This window comes from Ursus americanus, chromosome 13 (genome assembly GCF_024610735.1).
Source record: "Ursus americanus isolate L20-20 chromosome 13, mUrsAme1.1.p, whole genome shotgun sequence".
NCBI lineage: Eukaryota > Metazoa > Chordata > Mammalia > Carnivora > Ursidae > Ursus > Ursus americanus.
Genome location: NC_142139.1, coordinates 15525093 through 15546627, shown reverse-complemented (window position 1 = coordinate 15546627; position 21535 = coordinate 15525093). Strand labels below are relative to the sequence as shown.

Genomic DNA, 21535 nt, shown 5'->3' with positions numbered 1-21535 from the left:
ATCCACAATAGTGAACTAATAGTAGCTAATTCTTACACAGTACCTATCATGGCCCAGGCAAAGTTTTAAGTGCAATTAACAATGAGCATCTTTATGACAGCCCTATGAAATAGGCACTATGGTTATACCTTATAGAGTGTATATCTATATACTCCAATGTCACAGAACCAGTAAGCAGCTGAGGGGGGATTTGATTCCAGGCCTCTGGCCCAGTATAGGGGGGTAAACTGACACTGAATCAAGTGTAAGCTAACTAGGCATTTGTGAGCTGCCCAGGAAATACAGCCATTACTTAACACTTCTTTCTGTGATAAAGTATATTTTGACTTCCAAACTTGTGACTCATAAAGAAATTTTCAAATGAGTGTTTTAAGGTAGGAAAGTAACTGAAACCTCCTGGGAATAGAAGAGACCTGTGAGCATTAGTGACCTATAGTTAATAAGACATTGTAAATTCGATGCAAAAGGCAACAGAGTATTAACTGCCAAACCGTAAGTTCAGGGACCCTCCTTTTTTAGGTTCAATTGTTCTTATAGGCAGCAGTTCCCACCTTACCAGTTTATGCTGCTAAGAAAATTAATGACTTAAGTTTACTTTAAAAAGCAAAGAATCAAAAGAATGAGAAGACAAGCCACAGACTGGGAGAAAATATTTACAAAAGATACATCTGATTAAGGAGTGTTATTCAAAACACACAAAGTCTTAAAACTCAACATTAAGAAAGCAAACAACCAGATTAAAAATGGGCCAAAGATTTAAACAGACACCTCACCGATGAAGATACACAGATGGCAAATAAGCATATGAAAAGTGCTCAACACCATATGTCATTAGGGAAACACAGACTGAAACAATGAGATACCACTACATGTCTTTTGGAACGACCAAAATCCAGCACACTGACAACACTAAATGCTGGCGAGGATGTGGAGCAATAGGAATTCTCATTCATGCAGGTGGGAATGCAAAATAATACAGCCATTTTGGAAGATAGTTTGGACGTTTCTTATAAAAGTAAACATACTTTTACCATATGATCCAGCAAGCATGTTCCTTGGTATCTGCCAAAGGAGTTGAAAATGTACGCCCACACAAAAACCTGCATATGGATGTTTATAACAGCTTTATTTATAATCGCCCAAACTTGGAAACAACCAAGAGCCCCCTCTATAGGTGAGTAGATAAAGAAACTGTGGTACATCAGACACTGGAATATTATTCAGTGCTTAAAAGAAATGAGCTCTCAAGCTATTAAAGGACATGAAGGAAACCGAAATGCATCTTACTAAATGAAAGAAGGCAATCTGCAAAGGCTACACACTGTATGATTCCGACTCTGGAATTTCCAATTCTGGAAAAGGCAAAACTATAAAGACAATAAAAAAGACAATAAAAAGATCAGTGGTTGCCAGGGGTTAGGAGGGAGGAGAGATGAACAGGCAGAGCAGAGAAGATATTTAGGGCAGTGAAACTACTCCGTAAGGCAGATACATGTCATTTTAAATTTGTCCAACCCACAGAATGTACAACTCCAAAAGTGAATTCTAATGAATTCTAATGAAAACTATAGACTCTGGTTGATAGTGATGTGTCAATGTAGCTTCATCAATGTTAACAAATGTGCCACTTTGGTTGGGGATATCGGTAATGGGGGAGGCTATGCATATATGCATAGGGTATATGGGAAATCTCTGTACTTTCTAATCAGTTGTTCTGCCAACCTAAAACTGCTCCAAAAAATAAAATCTATTTTTTAAAAAAGCAAAACAAAATTCATTTATAAGAGAACTTCTATTCTTAAGGAGGAAAAGAAAATGTGCACTATTTGGAACATTATACCTGTTCCCATGCTCTTGCTCCCTTGAGAAAATTGCTAACCTTCTTCCTGGAGTGCAAGAATTACTGCTCAATAGTGTCTTCTTATTAAGTGTGTTACAGACAGCCCTGGAGAAAGGGAGAGAGAGGGCGAGGGAGAGAAAGAGGCAGAGAAAGAGAACAGGGGCTATCCATAGTATGTGAAATAGATTTTAAAGAAGACACAGCATTTTCTTAGACATTTAGGAGGAAATTTGGAGACCATCTTTTGCTCTCAGGTTAAAAAATCACTTTTATTTTATTTGGGCTTATCATAAAAGTTATGCTTTACTTATGCCTCAGTGGCCACCTCCTTCTGAAAAGAATCTTCCTCAACAGTTGGATTTTCTGAATATTGAATAACGATTTTTCCCCCAAAGGAGTAATGGGTTTTCAATGTATGCTAGGCGAACCCTCATTTCATGAATACACAGACAGCTAACAGCATACATGCAGTGATAGATCCTCTTTTACAAAAGAAGGAAAGAAGATAAAGCTGGCTTATGTCAGGGAAATCCATATTTCCTCTCTCTTCAAGAACCTACTTTCTTTCAGATTTCCTCTCCTCTGGGTTTTCATCAATCTCAGGGGCATACTTCATAAGAATAAAAATGTTAGCAGACTCTGGGAAGAGCATTCCCTCAGACCAGGAGAGTTTATGTTATGAGCTGAACTGCGCCACCCCCCCGCCCTCTGTCCCCCGCAAATTTATATGTTGAAGTCACACTCCCCAATACCTCAGGATGTCTATTAGAAGATAGAGTCTTTAAAGAGGTAATTAATTTAAAAATGAGGTCATAAGCCCTAACCCAAATGACTGATATACTTATAAGAGATTAGGACACAGACACAGAAGGAAGACCACACGAAGACAGAGGAGAAGACGACCATCTACAATCTGTCAGAGGAAAATAACCCTGCCAACATCTTCATCTCAGACTTCTAGCCCCCAGAATTGTCAGAAAATAAATTTCTGTTTTTCATCCAGTCTGTAATACTTTGTTATGGCAGCCCTAGCAAAACTAATATAGTGTGTAAAAGTAAACCCTGGTGACTCCAGCTTTCCCAAAGTGCTTCTATTCAGAGCCTAATAAGAGCAGATCAAGAGGCACCTGGGTGGCTCATTCGGTTAGGAGTCTGCCGTTGGCTCAGGCCATGGTCCCAGGGTCCTGGGATCCAGCCCCTAGTCCTCCACAGGCAGGGTCCCTGCTCCACAGGGAGTCTGCTTCTCCCTCTCCCTCTGCCCCCTCCCCCACTCATGCTCTCTTTCCCACTCTCTCTCTCTCTCTCTCAATAAATAGAATCTTTTTTTTTTAAAAAAGAGCAGTCCATGAACTTGTTAACATAATTATAAAGAAGCTGTAGACTTCATAAATTAATTCAGCAAATATTTGTTGAGCTTCTCCAGCACATCATGTTCTGAGCTAAGTGGCAAAGACAAAAAGATAAGCCCCCAAGTGGCTCAAAGTAAATAAGACCCTAGACCATCCTCAATGAATTCAGTCTAAAGAGGAGACAGGCACAGAAAGAGTTAATTTCAATATGACCAGTGGTAAGATTGTGGTATGCACAGAGTGCCATGGGTAAGGACCAAGGGCTATGAGAACTTCACTGAGATATAGAAAGGGATCAGATTGGAAGCCACATCTAACCTAAGTCTTTAGGAAAAAGTAGAAGTGTGCCAGGTGGACAGGGGAAGAGAGACATTTTGGTGATAGGAGTACCGGATACAAAGACAGGGAAATGAATAAGTGTCTAGAATGTCAGGTGATGAGTGAGAAGTTCAGGGTAACTGGAGTTAGGATGTGTATGAGGGAGGGTGGGAGGAGAGAGTGAAGAAACAGGGTCAGACCACTAAGGGCTGGGCATACCAAATTTGGATCTTAACCTGAAAGCAGTGGAAAGCCACCAGAGATTTTTATAGAGAAAAGTCACGATCAGACTTGCTCTGAGCATGGTCTGTCTAATAGCGTAGAAAATGAAATGGTATGGGGAGAGGTAGGTTGCATAAAGACAAAGAATAGGGAGGTTGATGGGAGCCTGAACTGAAGCAGGGGTATTGGGGTGCAGAGTGCAGTCTTGCTTTAGGGATATTTCAGAGGTGTAATTGAAGGGGTCTAGAAACATATGGTGTGAAGGTTTTAACACTTCTATTTCTGCATGTGCTAATACGGAAAAGGTGCTTCCAAGTGTAAAGCACTAGACAATATTTACTGTATTTTCGGTGTTAGATGTACAAATAAATATCATTGTTTCCTTAAACATGGAGATTTGTTATCGACTTAATAAAACACACAATATTTTATTTACTTGTTAAGACTTGAATTCAAAAAGCTACTACATTTCCTTGTGTTTTATTTAATTTCAGGATGAACTACTCCTTGAAAAAAGACAGCATAATTGAATACAGTTAAAACATGAGTATCTTATTTTATCTCATCATAGCATGTCTGGTATTTCTGTGAGTCTTCCAAGTTGGACTCGACTGAAAAATGCATATTTGAGGCAATAGAAAGCCTTGGGAAATACACTCACCTCAGTCTAATCTGACTTTTTCTCGCTAGCAGCCTTTTGTAACTAGTTTACTTCATCTTTCTAGGCCTCAGTTTTGTTATTTCTAAAACAAGGGATAAATTCTCTGACCCTTAAGAGTCTTTTTGACTAAAATTCCATGAGTCTTTTCTTCCAGAAGAACTACTGCTTTTGACTTTTAAAATGAAAAAAAAAAAGTCTTATTTATTATTGTTGTTGTTGTTGAAGTTTTAAAAGGGAGACTAAATTTTGCTGGAAAATATTTCTTGGCATGTATGTAAATCTTGTTAGATGGTTTTGAGATTTATTAAAAAAAAGCAAAAACAAAACCTGAATCACCAAGCACGTTCAAACATTACCGTTCTTGGGGTACAAAGGCACTCAAGGAAATGTACTTAAACCTCTGTAGTTTCAACTAAGAGTAACACAAACGAACAAGTGATGCTTGTCGAAACAAATCTGGAGTCGAAGTGGGTAAACAGAGCTGCAGAAAAATTAGCAAGCCAGACGATTTCCTTTTCCCTTCCTCAGGAAACTTGTATCTGTAAATGGGAAAGGGCTCTAGATCCTCCGGCAGAGAAACAGGAGAATACGGAGGGAAGTTTCTCTATTTCCTCACTCCCTACCTGCTAGTCTGATCGCCTCTCCTGCGCGCTCTGATAAGGAATTGATTCTCCCCCCTTCTCTCCCTCCCTCCCCCCGCTCCCTCCCTCTCTGTCCTTCACCCTGAGTAACGGTAGTGTCCTAGCAAGTGATGCTGTCGGAGACAGGAGCCGGGCACGGAGGAGGCTTCGGCGCCGCCGCCACCGCCGCCGGGCGGGAGAGCCTTTCCCAGCACCAGCGCCCCACTCCGCCCCGGGCTTCCCCCTCGCAGCCACAGCCGCCGCGGCTGCTCCCACGGTTTCATGGTGGGCGGCGGCGGCCACTCGGCTTTCGTTCCCGCCTCTAACTGCTCCGCGTCGGGCCGCGCCGTTCTTTCCTCCTGCCTTCCCGCCCGGGGCTGCCCGGGGCTGCCGGAGCGGCTGGCGGTGGGGAAGGGGCGCCGCGGACAGACCCGGCGGCTGCGGCGGCGGCGGCCGGCGGGCATCCCCACGCTCCGACCGCGGCGGGCGCGATGTCCACCAAGGTCAGGAAGTGCAAGGAGCAAGCGAGGGTGACCTTCCCCGCGCCGGAGGAGGAGGAGGAGGAGGGCGAGGACGAGGGCTCGGAGCCGCAGCGCCGCCGGCGGGGTTGGAGGGGCGTCAACGGGGGGCTCGAGCCGCGCTCGGCGCCCTCACAGCGGGAACCGCACGGCTACTGCCCGCCGCCCTTCTCCCCGGGGCTGGACATGTGAGTACCCGGCCGGCCCGCGGCCCGCGCTTCGGGAGGGCAGTGCCGGGCGGGGGGCAGAATGGCGGGCTCCCGGCCGCCCCGCGACGTGTCGGGGACCCCCAAACGCCGCCCGGCACGGCATGGCAGTTCTATGAGGGGCGACTTGGGGATGAAGACCTCGGTCGGGAGCTCGTCCCCTTGGTTCTGCTTTGTGGAGGGACTTGGGGACCCCTGAAGGCGTGGCTGGGGCTCTGTCCCGGTTCAAGCGCACCGAAGGGCCCCGCGGACCGACACAACGGACGCCAGACTCGCTTTGCAGCAAGCAGACACGTCCTCTCCTACACGCACACTACTGCCGCATGGGCTGGGACCCCTCAGCGAATGAACCCCGCGCTTACCCGAGGAAGTCAAAAGAATGGGCAGGTGTGCGTAGACTCAGGCGCGCGCTCGAACTTCGACCTCCTCTCCAGCTTCCCAGCGCGGAACTACCCTGGGAACGTGCGTCTCCCCCGCGACGCTCCCGGCGGTGCCAAGCCGAGGCAGGGGAGTGGGGAGAAGGGAAGGGAAGGGAAGGTGCGCGATATGGAGTGTGGTGTAAGTTTGCCCAGTCGCCTTGTTTCTCGACGGTCCATTCACAGTTAGGGGCAAACTGAAGCCAAATCCCCAGGGGAGAGTGGGCGCGGGGCAGCCGCGGGAACTGTTTAATGCTAACTTTGGCTGTAGTTCCCAGGCGACTCAGGGTCAGTAGCTGTTTCCTTTTTAAAGGAAGGTAGAGGTCGGCACTGTAGTGTGTGAGAAAGAGCAACTTTTCTCAATTTCCAGATCTTGGAGCCAGCCTTAGCAGCTATGAGACATAGGATTAAAACAGAGCACTTAGTTTTATAGGGTGCATGCTACTTGTCTTGTCACATACCCTGGCCGTACCAAGGAGTTTAACTGTCTTTTTTAGGAAAAACGCACAGACCTAGGTAGAGAACTTGGGGTCAGACGTGGCGGGAGGCACTAACCGTCTGGGTGGGGTAAGTGGTGCTTGGTGAAGGGACCGAGGTTATGCAGCGCCCCCTGCTGTCCTAGAGCTGCCACATAGGGCGACCTCTAGACCGACCTAACCTCGCATTGCTCTGCGATGCAGAGCCCGCGCCTGGCCCTTCCGGATTTGCTTATTTAAAAAAAAAAAAAAAAAAAAAAAAAAACAGAAATCGGCGGCTAGAAGTAGATCGCCTAGGGAAGGGTTCTGATTTAAAATGAGCGACGCATCCCGATGCGGTTCAATTATTGCCGGAAGATTAGCCTGGAGTGGAAATGGCCCAGGAAATGGAAGGAAGGTATATCCTTAGGGATTAAAGCACTGCCAGCTCGCTTCCAGGCCTCCCTAAGATTTGAAGACATTGTCTATTTTTCCTTTTGCCAATTTGGTTTTTATAACCCAGTTCAATTTCTTGATTACTTAATTTTTTTTTTCTGTTACCCTGAATCCACCCTAAAAGGGACACCACAGCCCTCTATCTAAGAAAGTAGGGTGGAGCAGAGACTACTCACTTTGCCTTTTGGAGTTTGAGGTCAACTGAACAAAATACTGAGGCAAATTCTCTCATAGACTTGTCTATTTGCTAATAGAACATTTTCTTTCTATTTTCTGACTTTACATAATTCAACAAGTAAATGTCCTAGTGTATTTACTTGGTAAAACGGTTGAGAAGACCCAGTCATTTTAAGGAGACAAACATTAATAAATGTTTCTTCGGGAGGTAGGGCAGCAAACTCTTTATGTTTGAGTCCTGTCATTTCTTAATGTCGGATACCTGTTTGATATCTGTAGCAAAATCCAGCTCTTTATTTCACCTTCAAGTAGAATATGGCCACAGTTTAACAACTCAGAAAGTGAGCACAGCAAGCCTGGGATGGAATTGGAGCAGGATAACCAGTCTCTCAAAGCCCCAGGGCCATTTTCAGTAGTCAGAATAGAATAGTTGGATTTAACAGTCAGCCAGGATGCTGACAATAGACTCCCACTTTTACCAAAAAGATTCCTCAGGGTAATCTTGTTGCTCTTTTCACTGCTCCGTGCTCCAGTATTCCATTTGGGAATTTTAAACAGACTGACTTAGGACAAAGAATGTCATCTGATATATCACTAATAAGACTTTTTGAAAATATCCTTTGATAGAACTCTTGATTCAACCATTGATTCAAACCAAGACTTTCTTTTTCCCAATTGTTTGCAAACCTAGGACCAAGTAGTTTGTCATTGGCAAGATTACCTCATTCTCGAAGTTTTTAGTTATTAAATATATCTGATGAAACTCCAAGAAGGCATCTGAAGGCAGTTCTCATGATTTTCGACTCAAAGACATTTCTTAATCACCTGCATGTGCCAAGTGCAAGTTAAGTACAGCAAGCCCCGAAGATGAATATGACAACTTTTCTGCACTCAAGGAGTTTAAAATCTCATGGGAAAGAGGTGGAAATGAAATTGGGCATAAGCTATTATACTATAGATTAGAGTAAAATAAGTATGATAAAAACATACACACAGGGTGGAGCTATGAAGGGTCAAGTATGAAGGAGCGATGGACTATGTAAGGTCATGGAGAAATCAAGGAAACCTTTATGGGCTCTAAAAGATTGGTAGGAGACAGAGACAGAGTGGGAAATTAATTGAAGCCCTTCCCCCAAAATGCTAGGCATGTCTGGGGAACATTAATTGAGTTTGGTTGGAACATAGAGTATGTGTAGGAGAGCAGTGAGATTTAGCTGGATGTATTGGTTTGGGGCATTAATATGGAGGATCTTGCCAGGAGGAGACAATAGGGAGCCATGGATGGTTACTGAGCAGCAGCAATTTGATCAGAGCCAGTCTGAGAGCAGGATGGATTGAAGTGGCAATTGAGAGAATGTCAATAAATAAATTAGGAGGCTACTATAGCTGTTCAGGCTAAGATTAAGATCTGTAATAGTGTAGTACTGGTGGGATAGAAAAGGGAGAGTTGGAAGACAGAATACACAGATAGGGTCTATGGGAATATGCAACTAACTGCCCATGAGGGATTTGAAGAGAAAGCAGGGGGGTGCCTGTGTGGCTCAGTCGATTAAGTGCGTGCCTTCTGCTCAGGTCACAGATCCCAAGGTCCTGGGATCAAGCCCCAGGGCAAGCTCCTTGCTCAGGGGGGAGCTTGCTTCTCCAGCTCCCTCTGCCCCCTTCCCCATTCATGCTCTCTCTCTCTCACTTTCTATCTCAAGTAAATAAATAAAACCTTAGGAAAAAAAAGAAAAAGCAGGGTCAGAGATGACTTGGTGATTTTGACCTAGATAACTAAGATCATTGATGTCATTGTTGAGAAGGAAAGGACAAAGAATGGGATCTGATTTTTCAGGTAATTCTGATTAGAGGTGTCAAGCAGGAAGATGGAATACAAGTTTAAAACTTGGATTTGAGAATCTACTGTCTCATGAGGCTAGGTGCTAAGTCATGTGAACATATGATATAACCCAAAGACAGAGTGTAAAGAGAGAAACAAAGAGAGCTCTAGACTCTCTTTTCTGAAGGATTTTTGTTGTTGTTGTTTAGAGAGTAGAGGGAAAGTGTAGCAAGCAAAGGACACAGAAAAAGATGAAGGAGCAGGTGGGTACTAAGGCAAAGGCGGCTAGAAAGAACGGTTTCAAGAAAAGAGAAGAATTGACCCATAGTTGGCAAATACTTGATAAATCAAGAGAGAAACTTACGAGTCTACTCTTAGGAAGAAGAATCAATCCTTATATGTATTAACATACATGCACATAATCATTAGATTTCTCAGCGGTGTTATCTTTAAAAGAGAAAGACTTCTATAAAGGAAGATTCTGTTTAGTTTTTCTTCAGAGGAAGTACTGCCAAAAATGTGTCATGACAAAAGCAGTAATTTGTGTTTATATAATATTTCATGCTGGAACTGGGAAGGGATCCCCTGTTCTTAGTGCCTGCCCTCTCTTGGGTCTGGTATACCCATAACCAGAGCATCTCTGTTTCTATTTCTCTGGAGATTTCATATCCTATCTGGCTTATAGGGGTGAGGGTATCAGTCAGTGGGGTAGAGATCTGGGGAAAGAGTTCTACATACTCTTCATACGGACTTTCAACCAATTCCCTTATTTTGGGCTCTTGCCTCATCTCTTCTTTCTGGGATTTCTTTTGCCTTCAATTTCTGGGTCTTTTCTGACAGTGAGCAGGGTGGATCAACTTGCTTCTTGTTATAGGCACTTTGGCACTCTGGTTGGACCTTCCTTATCTCCACTAAATCATTTACTTTTCTTCCAACTCATCTTCTTTCCAACTTCATATAGTTGCAGATATTACAAATGTCTTCTGATTTCATGGAAGATGAAATCTGTGTTACTTTCCTCTGTTTTCCTTGCTGTTTAGGGGGATAACTTTGGAGAGGAGAAAGGGTAAAAGAGGCCTTTATTCTATCGGCTTGAAACCAAATAGCCCTACAATTATGTTTCAGGTGTTCATTTAAGCCCCAGTGAAGACTATACTATTAACAGACCAAGATTGCAGAAGGAAAAATATTCTTAATCGTGACTAATCTTATTGGACAAATGGAATAGATAGTAAGCTATAAAGTGTGATATGAGGGTCATTTGAACTCCCCCACCTGAAGTCATCTTAGTACCACGCTTCCTAAATCTAACTAGTATAGAATATTTTGGGGGAAAAAATAGAATGTTTGAGTTGCAAAGGATTTCTTCTAGTCCAGTCTCTTCTTTTACAAATTGATTAAGTGAAGCTGAAGTTTGACCTCTAATTCACAGCAGCCCCAGGTCATCTGAAATCTCTAGGCTCTTAGGGCTGAGCTATTCACACCATGGCCTCCTTTGGGTTCAGCTTTTCTCTCTTCCTCAAAGAAATTTAAAAAAGCATTTACTCCTGGGAGTTATAACACAGGATACTACTAATTAGTATTAATTCATTTATGAGATCCAATTAATTCATCATTTCAATTTGACTGCTGATGGCCCATCAACTTGAGAAAGTTTTAAGCTAAGTGGAAGGACTAAGAATGGAAACAAAAAGGAGAAAAGAATATCTCAAAATATAATTGACCCCCTGTCAAATGTCATTTATGGTTTTCTCTTTTCTTAATATCATCAAAGTGGTGAGAGGATCATGGAGCAAGACTGGGGGATCATCTGATGATGGGGTTAGAATTTTAGGGATTTTTCCTTACTGGCCTGGGATAGCAAATGTCTGTTCTCTCTCTCTCTCTCTCTCTCTCTCTCTCTCTCTCTCTCTCTCTCTCTTTCTCCCACCCTTCTTCCCTTTCCCTCTGCACCCCTCTTCTCAATATTCTTAACCATTGAGCTTTGCCTTTGCCTACAATATCCCATAAACCCCCTTACCCTAGTTGACAGTAAGCAATAAAACACCATGGGAAATGTAACAGGATGAAGAAACCTGTTTTTACTGGACTCCTAGGCTCTTGGTAGGAAGGAGTACTTTTAACTTCCTGGCTCAGGATTGAGATTGTCTCCTCAGGGAACATGCTTAAGTAACAGTGAATGGAAGATGAACATTCTTCTGAGGAGAGAGGCTCTTACTTGACCAGCAGTCTTCCTTCTCAAGCCTGCCCTCAACACCACACAGTATAAGTCTGGCAGGGAACCTGGATTAGTGGCCTGTGCGGGGTGAGCATGTAGGAATCTGGCCCCAGATAGAAGATCTGGAGTTGTAGGGGCGCCTGGGTGACGCAGTCCTTAAGCGTCTGCCTTTGGCTCAGGGCGTGATCCCAGCGTTCTGGGATCGAGCCCCACATCAGGCTCCTGTGCTAGGAGCCTGCTTCTTCCTCTCCCACTCCCCCTGCTTGTGTTCCCTCTCTCGCTGGCTGTCTCTCTCTGTCAAATAAATAAAACAAATTCTTTAAAAAAAAAAGAAGAAGAAGAAGATCTGGAGTTGTGAACTATAGGGTGACCAACTTCAGACTTGGGCATAAGGGGCTCAGCAGTGACTTTATCAGAATAATTAGGATTGTTACAGTGTTTTGTCTTTAATTTAACATCGAGGTCAGGGACGTTTGTCTATAGTTACCTAGTCAAAAGAAATCCCCTATTAAAAAGTAAACTTTCCTTTTTTTGTACTATTCAAATAATAGGTGACAGTACAGATTTGGTCTTGGCCTTTTAAAAAATGAGATTTAAATGTCCACAAGTATATGACCTGTTAAGGAAAGGACATGATGATGCTAATATTCTACACCAGTTTTGCATTTCTAAATATATTTTGTCAAGTTGTACTGATGCATATGGATTCTGTTGAAAAGTAGGTTGCAGGGTGATGAGACAGGAGCAAGCATCTAAAAACGTCAAACTTTTGACTTAGGATACGGATGATAGTGATAGAAAACCAGATCCCTTTGCTTCTAATAATATTAAAAGTATATACATATAAAATAAGTTTATATATATTACATAAAATATTAATATACATGTAATAGGATCTAATATATTTAAGTAGCCAAATATGAACTTCTCTCGGGTCAGTAGAAGTTTTTGATTTTATTATTGAGTTTATTTCAGCTCAATTCTTGTTCAGTTACAGACTGAATTCATATTTGACTTCTAATTTCATTGTCACTTAATATTCCTGAAATAATAAACATTAGTTTTAGAAAGTATTGTGAAATAGTTTATTTTTGAAGATAAGCTTTATTATTAGAGCTTATTAATTCTAAGATTGATCCCCATATTATCCTGACAAACGTCACTTTAATATCAAAATCAAGAGATGTGGAATTCATCAGACACTTTTTGTGGTGTAACTAAGATTAAATGTGATTAAGCAGAAATCTGCTCGGAAAGAAGAATAATATTTACATTACTTTAGTTTCTGATTAGTAATTTATATTATTCATGACTTCTATAGAAGAATTATTCTGATTCCCCTCCACCACTACTTCCACACATTATCATATGTGAACAAAAGTTTTCTTTAATCTGGAGGGGAAAATTGTCTGTTCCCTGGGTCTTCAGTATTGCGGTTTAAGCACTCATGCATCTGTGCATCCATGGCTCCAACAGATAGATATTCATCAGCCATGTACTAAAAGCCAGGTATGTAGAGACTAAGGGAGGCGGTCTCTGCTATTAAGGATGTTACAGTATCGTTGAAGAGCCAGGCAGGAAAACAGACAATTAAAGAGCAATGCCTGAGATGCCTGATTGGCTCAGGTGGTTAAGTGTCTGCCTTTGGCTCGGGCCATGATCTCAGGGTCCTGGGATCCAGCCCTGCATCAGGCTCCCTGCTCAGTGGGGTGCCTGCTTCTCCCTCTCCTTCTCCCCCTGCTTGTGCTCTCTCTTTCCCTCTCTGTCTCTCTGTTAAATAAATAAAATCTTTAAAAGAAAAAAAAAACAATGCAACTGTCAGTTTAACAGAGTTGTACACAAAATACAGTTCCTGGAAGCAGAAACATCTAAGTTCTAAAAGGTACATGCGTTTAAGAAGTATTATCATGCCATGCAGGCAATGATTAGGGGTCTTCACCTCTGCTCCCAGTGGAGGAAGGAACACATTGTTAAGTGGCCTTTTGCTTTTCTGGTTTTGGCTGCTAAGGGGTCTGGCAAAGAGCTTTCATGAGAGAGATGACAAGGAAAGTGATTAAGAGGCAAGACCGGAGCTTTCCTTCTTAAATATACAACAGCCTCTTTTCTCTGACTTGGCGATTAGGGTATATACCCAAATTAGCATTGTCTAATAGATTTATTAAACTCATACCTAGAGGATTCTGAATATAGCACAGGCCAACAGAAACCGTCAGGAAATTAATTACTGTGGGGACCCAGATATCTCTCCAGACTTGTAAGTGCTGGAAGCTCTACCTATTAATTTTTTTTTTTTTGGTGGTATGAGAATCTTTAGAAATGAAAGCTGTGATTTCCTGTTTCTTAAATGGAGCTCCTTATCTTGTTGGTTTGGTTGCTATTGAGGCAATGTGTTATTGAGCTGTTCGTGGTGTCAGTAGATGTGAGCTCAGCAGCAGGCGGTGTGGGACGTGGGACTCCCCATAGCCCTGTACCCTATACACCAAACAGTTGAACAGATTGGGCTGCCTTCCTCTAGCCTTGCATACTTGGGGCCCTTAGGGGATATCCTGGAGTTCAGAATGTCTCCCACTCCACTTCTTCCCCTCTCCAAATAACATATATTAAGAGATTTTCAAAACATGTGTTTTTGAGGACACCATTGAGGCTGTTTGTGAGACGCCCTCCCTCCCTGTGAGGACACTCACACAAAAGCCGTAACGGGTAGACGTCGGGTGTCTCCAGAGGCAGCCACGTTGACTGACAGCTGCCTGCTTGCCAGGGGGACTATGAGGTTTGTCTATTTTTTGACTTTTCATCTCTGACTTTCTTGTCCTTTGTCAGCGCCTGCTGCTTCCCACCCTTATCATCGCTTCCAATTATCACCCCCCTCGACGCTGTAACATGGCCATTGCTCGCTAATGCTTTTCCCCCTCCTCTGTGCTTTTCGCACTACTTATCTTCTGTGGCTCCTTCTGCTCTTCTTGCCCTTCACAGAATGACAGACTGGATCCTGGCCGGTTGGCACATTCACTTCCTTCAGTGGAGTGAACAGCTTCTTCAGAACAACTTGGGTGTTATTCGCATTGCTTGGTTCACATTGATGGTGTTATTACTCTGTTTGCCAGCCTGCTAGATGAATCAAGCAGTTGGCTAATTCTTCATTTCAATAAAGGATTTGACTTCTTTAATAATGTTCATTTGTTGCTGAGTGCTAAAGAGATTGGGATTCAATCCAAAGAGCAGTTTTTGAAGCTGTTCTTTGTAGAACCCAAATGTTCCAAAACACAAGCTAAGCATACATTTTAATAACGTTATTTTGATTTGCAACCTTTATTCATTTTTTTCTTATTCCCCGGAGACAGCATGGTAGAGTACAGAGAGCCTTGGGAGAGGACCTCTGAGCTCTCTTCTTCTAATTCTTTATCTTTTAATGACCTTAAGGAAGTGACTTACCATTCTGACTGAATCTCTTTTTCTATAGACTTAGTATCAATTGGACAGAAATAAGAGTAGGCCCAGGGATGGAAACAAAACATCCAGACGCAGGTGTTGCAGGGTCAAGAAACTGGAACAACTTAGATGAGCACAACGTGTTGCTCCTGTAATCTACCTGTAATAGGTCTTTCGCTTGAGCTTCCCACCTGCTGACCAGGAGAGGAAAAAAATGAATCAAATGTCCATTCTGTGGTTTAAATTCATTTTTTAAATTTTGGGGGTTTTTTTGTTTGTTTGTTTGCTAAACAGACATTCTTATCCAACAAGTGAGTTAAACAATCAATAAATTATGCAATTAAGTTAATTAAGCGATTAAGCAGTTACGTGAGTTAATAGGAGGAAAGACTTGCCCTACATTATCGCAGGGATTAGGTCAACTAGGACAGTGTCTCCTTGTGCCTTGAGCTCATATCTAAGGGATTTTTGCTTGCTGATTCTCCCCCCCAATCTCTACAAGGGGTCGTAGTCTCATGGTTCATGTATACACCCTTAGTTCAGGGAACTCTGGGGAGATGCTGTGAAGCCAATTTCATTGATCCTTGATGTTATAAAGTAAATTTTCCTTTTAACAAATAGCATCTCACTTGGATAAAATAGCTCAGGCTCTCAGAAAGTGCCCTCCCCCCCCCCAACTGTCTTCTGTAGCATCTGGGCACTGGAGGAAGGGAGCTTATGTGTCCCCTGGAGGAAAGAAAGAGTTGTTGTCCTCATTCTTCTGGTCTCTGGGCGATGTTCATTGTCTACTTGGGTGCTGCTTGTCAGTGAAAATAACTCGATCTTGGCTGACTTGCCTTTGTTATAACCCAGATATGCTCCTTGGCATATATGGTTTGAGCCTGGCTCCCAGGAGCTAGAGAGCTCTAATACAGCTTACAGCACCAGCGGTGTCCCTAGTCAGGGTGCCGCCTCTCTGGCTCTCAGCACAGGGTCCACACCACATGGGAACGTAGGGTGGCTTGAGAAAACCCACACCATTCTCAACTTAACCGGGCTGGGCTCTCCTAGATCTCTTGCCCTCAGTGGTTCCTTAATTTCTTAGATCCACATCTTAATTTTTATTTCCCTTCTATTTGTTCTTTCCTCTGTTAGGACAGGAAACATCATGGCTTTGGTGTCGAAAGAGGTCTTGCCTGCATGATGAGAGCGCTCTGTGATTAGGTTCCTTCAGAACTAATTAGAGAAATAAAGGAACCGAGCAAATCTTTCTTCAAGACAATTTCTCTTTTTCCTGAATTCTGCTTGCAAAACCCCATTTTTCCTACAAAAAGCTGAAAATTACCTTGCTCTTCCTCTTTGCGCTCTTCCAAAATTTTTCTTCTCTACTTCTCCCCTAAACACACCCACTTAACTCTAACTAACCACTCCTCCCCACACACACACCTCTCCTGCTACCCCCACAGCAAGGTGTCCTGAGTCAACCAGGGCGAAGACATTGGATTTGGAAAGACCAAAGAGAAAAGCACCTTACTACTTTTTCCAAAAATACCCTTGATGGTATAGGAATACCCTTGACAGTATAGAAATGAGCAGGATAATGTGTTTTGTAGGACAGTGAAAAAATGAATCTGAGAAGCAAGAAAAACAAGGTTGGCTGGGCAGCAACCTTGAAAGTCAACCAGAGGATTCTAGTTTGTTTGTTATTGTTGTTTAAGACAAGTAAAAGCAGAATTTAAGAAGATCAAGATGCTGGGGATGGCTGTGGCACACAAGCAGGAAAATTAGGAGTAGCTTATGGCACTGGAAAGAATCTGGAGTCCAACAGACAGACTCCAAGTTGAAGCCCAGATCTGCATGTTGCTATATGTGTTACGGTGGGCAGGTTTTTTAATCTCAGTTTTCTCATCTATGAAAAGGAAGTACTAGCTGCTTCATAACTAAATGGGAATTAAATATGATAGTGCATGAAAAAACATACATATATGCCAGGTGCTGAGTAAAGTTTAGTAGCCTTCCTTCATGCCATCGCTGCTGGAAAACTGTTGTAATAATCCAGGTATGATTGGTTAAAGATCTGGAAGATGGTGCTGGCAATGAGAATTGGAAGGGAGGGTCCAGTACAAGAAACAAGCTTTAGAACTTTGAGACTGACAGCATCAAGACGGTGAGTCATAGATGACCTTGAAGTTGCTTGATCTGAATAAGGAGGGGGTGCTTGTTAAGGAAGAGTGTGAGTTGGGACATTTTAGAGTTACCAGAGGACAGATAGTTGTACATGTGGGATCTGAGGTCAAGGGAGAGGATAGGGCCTGGGAAGAGATTTGGGAGCTCAATGGAACAGACTGAGTATTTACTCCCTATGGGTCACTGGATAATGAGAAATAAAGTATTACCTGACCATCCAGGAATATGTGCATATATGAGGGGATATTTATTAATACTGTATTTGTTTAAAAAAATTCATGTAACCATAAAATAGGTTTAGAACACATGGAATATAGGATAATTGATTTTAAACCTATGTGAGAAATCATTTAGGAAGAGGGAAAAGAATGTACCAGAAATCTGGGGTAGAATAGTGATGGTAACTGAGCACTTTTGTTTTGTTTTGTTTTGTTTTTTAAAGATTTTATTTATTTGACAGAGAGAGACACAGTGAGCGAGGGAACACAAGCAGGGGGAGTGGGAGAGGGAGGAGCAGGCTTTCGGCTGAGCAGGGAGCCCGATGTGGGGCTCGATCCCAGGACCCTGGGATCATGACCTGAGCCAAAGGCAGATGCTTAACGGCTGAGCCAACCAGGTGCCCCGGTAACTGAGCACTCTAAGATCTAAGCTAAATTACCAGATTTCATGGGCCCAAAAAAAAAAAAAAAAAAAAAAAAGGCAAGGGTTATATAGTTTATAAATTAGCAGATTAAAGGAAGCAAACTCATCTAGAGAGAGAGGTCTATTAATACACAATTCTAGGATAACTTTAGTACTTGCATCCTCATAAAAGGTACAATGGACAAAGATATGACAACCTCTTTAACCCTTTAAATGCACTTTTGAAGATGACATAGTAACCTTTTAAAAATATCAATCCTTGATAAAAGCAAGGGCATGACATTAGAGAGTCACTGGTGAAGGCATTTTGCAGGCTTCTTATTTACTGTGAGTCAGGTGACTTGCTTCCTGAAGTTCAAATTTTAAATGTTAATAAAACATGGGGAACTAAAACAACATAAGGCTGCTTGTCTCTTAGGCAACACTGCTCACACATGTTATTTCAACTTCACTTTTGGCAGGGCCAGTAAGACAGTGTTTAAAGGCCTCATAGTGTGGGGTCATTGATTCAGGATAATCCCATTGTTTTTGTCCTGGAGGCTCCCAATCTTTAGTGTGCTTGGGAATTTCAAAGGGTGCTCACTTAAAATTCATATTCCTGGGCGCCTGGGTGGCTCAGCCAGTTAAGCGTCTGCCTTCGGCTCGGTTATGATCCCAGGGTCCTGGGATAGAGTCCTGCATCAGTCTCCCTCTACCCCTTCCCCCTGCCTGTACACTCTTTCTCTCTCTCAAGCTCTCTCTCACTCTCTCTCAAATAAATAAATAAACTCTTTTTAAAAAAATAAAATACATATTCCTTAGTCCTACCCTGGAGAGATTCTGATTTAGTTCATCTAAAATGCGTCCCAGAAATCTGCATTTTAATAGGCACTCCAAGTGATTTTCAGGCAAGTTGTCCTCATGTCACATTTAGAGAAAGTGTTAGAAATCAAATGAGTTTATGTCAAATTTATGAAAACTGAGGAATATTACTTGTATTTTTACCTCTGAATGCATTGGAGCAAAGGGTTGCCTTTGGGTACACCAAAATATTTCTTAGAAAGAACTTTTTATCTGCTTAAGTATTTGAAAGAAGTACCATGAACCCAAAGTTTGTTTCATATAGCATGAATTTTTTTTTTCTTAAGATGTATGGTCGCCGTCTTACTCAGCTTGCGCTGTCAACAAAATACCATAGCCTGGCTTAAACAACAGAGGTGTTTTTGTTTTTGTTTTTGTTTTGTTTTCACAGTTCTGGAGGTCAGAAGTCAGAGATCATGGTGGCAGTATGGTCAGGTTCTAGTGAGAGCTCTCTCTTCCTGGCTTGCAGATGGCTGTTTTCTTGCTGGAGTGGGGGTGGAGTGGAGTGGGGATGGGGTGGGGGGCGAGAGGTGGGGAGAGAGAGGGAGGGAAAGAACATGAGAGGTCTCTGCTGTTTCTTCTTACAAGGGCACTGATCCCATCATGAGAGCTCTACCCTTATAACCTCATCTAATCACAATTGCCTCCAAACCTCCCAAAGACTCGTCCCCAGATGCCATCACATTGGGGGTTAGGGCTCAAACATATGGATTTGTGGGGGGACACAGTTCAGTCCGTAGCAGTCAGATATTACCAGCCATCCACATCAGCCTGAGCTTGCACAGGGACTGGTCTGGTTTAGGTCAGTGGTACTCCAGTGTTCTTATAAGAAAGAAGGCCCTGTGCAATATATCCTTGCAGTGCTGAATGAGACAACCCACTGGATGGGGATCTGAAGGGAAGAAAATGTCTGGCAAAATGATCTCAGTGTTAGTATTACTAAAGTGAGGCATCCTCTCCCTTTCACCCTCATTCCTTCCTTATTTCTCATGCTAGAGGAGATGCATTGCCAGGACCAGCTGAGATTGGGGCATGTTTACGAGTTGTGCACAGGTTGAATTCAATGTGACTCATACCATTCCATCATTCCAGATTAATGAAGCTTGTTTTACCTAATACTGTAAGGAAAGTTGTTGTTGTTGTTTTTAAAAGGCACTTCCTACATGGATTCACCATGAAAATAAGAAGCATTAGATCAGCTCTTTTATTTGAAAAAAACCAGCACAATTTGTTCTAATTCAGAAATCTGACTTCACACTTAACTCAGTGTTAGAATCTTTTAAAGACAAAATCAAAATGACTCATGTGACATGTGTTGTATAGTACTAAAATCCCACATTTCAACTCATATACACAATATGGAGATACTAGTTCTGAAAGAGGAAGATATACTAAGAAAAGCTTTAAAATATTAAGAAATGCAAAGAAAAATTCATTGAAGAATCATTTTCTGGTATTTTCAAATCACACTCTTTGGAGAGAAAAGGTGGGGTTTTAGTAAGTGATTTTTGTTGTAGATAGCAATCATTAGATAAAGAGCACTTTCCATTAAGATGTGACACTTTAATAATGAGTTTATTTCCCCAAAGATAATGTATCTGAGTATAGATTGGAATTCTTCAGACATACATACTCTGCAACTACCTTCTGCGGTTATAAAAAAATGTCAATATATTATCATTGGTAAGCACAAAATTCATCTTTTATACCATTTGGAAATTCTAGCCATTTGAAGAGTTCCAGTTTGTAGCTTCATAGCAAAAATATTAACCCAATAAAGTCAGTACCGTTAGTAGTCACAAAACATGCTCACCTACCACAATAACAGTATTTACCAGATCGGTTTAAACCATTTTATTAACATTGTCATAGAGTTTGGTTTTGCAACAAGGTTCTCTTCCATGCAGTTCAGTGAATGCTATTTCCCAGTTCTTGTCCACCTAAAAGTCATCCTCATACCAACACACACAGACACACACATACGTACACACACAACATACCCTATCCCCAACCCAACCTTGCACGTCTTTGTTCTCACACACAGCCACACATTCCACACACTTCACTCTACATGCTACCCTACACAAGACACATCCATACCCTACCGAAAGGGCATTTATGTAGCTTCAGAAAGATTATAATGTAACGGTTGCCAATAAGCACCATTAAAAACATGAATTTTATTTTTATTTATTTTCATTTTTTAAATGATTTTATTTGAGAGAGAGAGAGAGAGAGAGCGCACGCACAAGCAGGGGGGAGGGGCTGAGGGAGAAGCAGACTCCTTGCTGAGCAGGGAGCCCAAAACGGGGCTCAATCCCAGGACCTCAGGATCATGACCTGAGCCAAAGGCAGACGCTTAACTGACTGAGCCACCCAGGCACCCATGATGAATTTTATTTTTAATAAAAATATTCAAACTATGGATAAAACTATTAAAATATACAAAAGGGTGACGTGAAGAGCAACAGTCTCCCTTCTCCTATGACTCTAGTTCCACTGCTCAGAGCCCAGGTACCACAACAATTAAAAGCCTCTTGTGTTGCTTTCTGGAAATTGCTACCAATACATATATATGTGTGTACGTACATATATGTACATATATAAAGGTGTGTATATATATAAATACTATATTTATTTAATTCTTAAAAGTTGATCTCCCGACACTAGTTGAGCAGTTAGAATGGGGTGCCAGTCTACTACTGTCACCCTTGGAGTTAATATGCCTCTCCGGACCTCTTTGGTTATCACCTCTGTAGACCCAGGTTTGCCTGGCCATGTTCCCTTGGTTTCCATGGGAAACCTCTGCCAGTGCCTTCTGTACTCCTCTATTGGTCTAAGGCCGAGAGAGGTGAGAATTGAGTGGGGGCCGGTAACTGCCTCTGACTTCTTCTGTGCCCAGACCCCCAGGGAGAGGAACAGTGTCCTCTCTAGCTAGTTTTCAGCTCCTGACTCAGAATATTGTTTTATCGATGGTGGAAAGTATTTCTGGAATATATATTATAGAAGGAAAGCATTTTTCTCCCCCAGCCATTCACTTTTAACTTGTCGCTATTATTTGCTTTAAAGCCGGTAATGTAAAAAGAGCTTTATCTGGTATTTTTGGTGCAACTCATACAGAAAACAAAAATCACAGATATTTTAAAGGAGCTTATCTTAAGCATTTCAGTCAGCAAGAATGTT

General features: G+C 42.3%; 1 protein-coding gene and 1 long non-coding RNA gene across 3 annotated transcripts in view; one reads left to right on the top strand and one right to left on the bottom strand.

The window, feature by feature from the left end:
- Positions 1-6169, bottom strand: part of LOC148109059 (uncharacterized) — an 84526-nt gene extending 78357 nt beyond the window's left edge. Inside the window, exon 1 of the long non-coding RNA XR_015726478.1 lies at positions 6097-6169. This is a non-coding gene — a long non-coding RNA (uncharacterized LOC148109059). The remainder of the gene's footprint in view (positions 1-6096) is intronic.
- Positions 5145-21535, top strand: part of TRPC3 (transient receptor potential cation channel subfamily C member 3) — a 71955-nt gene continuing 55564 nt past the window's right edge. The window contains exon 1 of one of the 2 annotated variants that reach the window (XR_015726477.1): positions 5145-5716. Coding sequence is in view for 1 of the 2 variants with exons in the window: in XM_045798642.2 (XP_045654598.1) it covers positions 5502-5716 (215 nt within the window). In the remaining variant the exon portion in view is untranslated. The remainder of the gene's footprint in view (positions 5717-21535) is intronic. The other variant, XM_045798642.2, reaches the window with a different exon arrangement.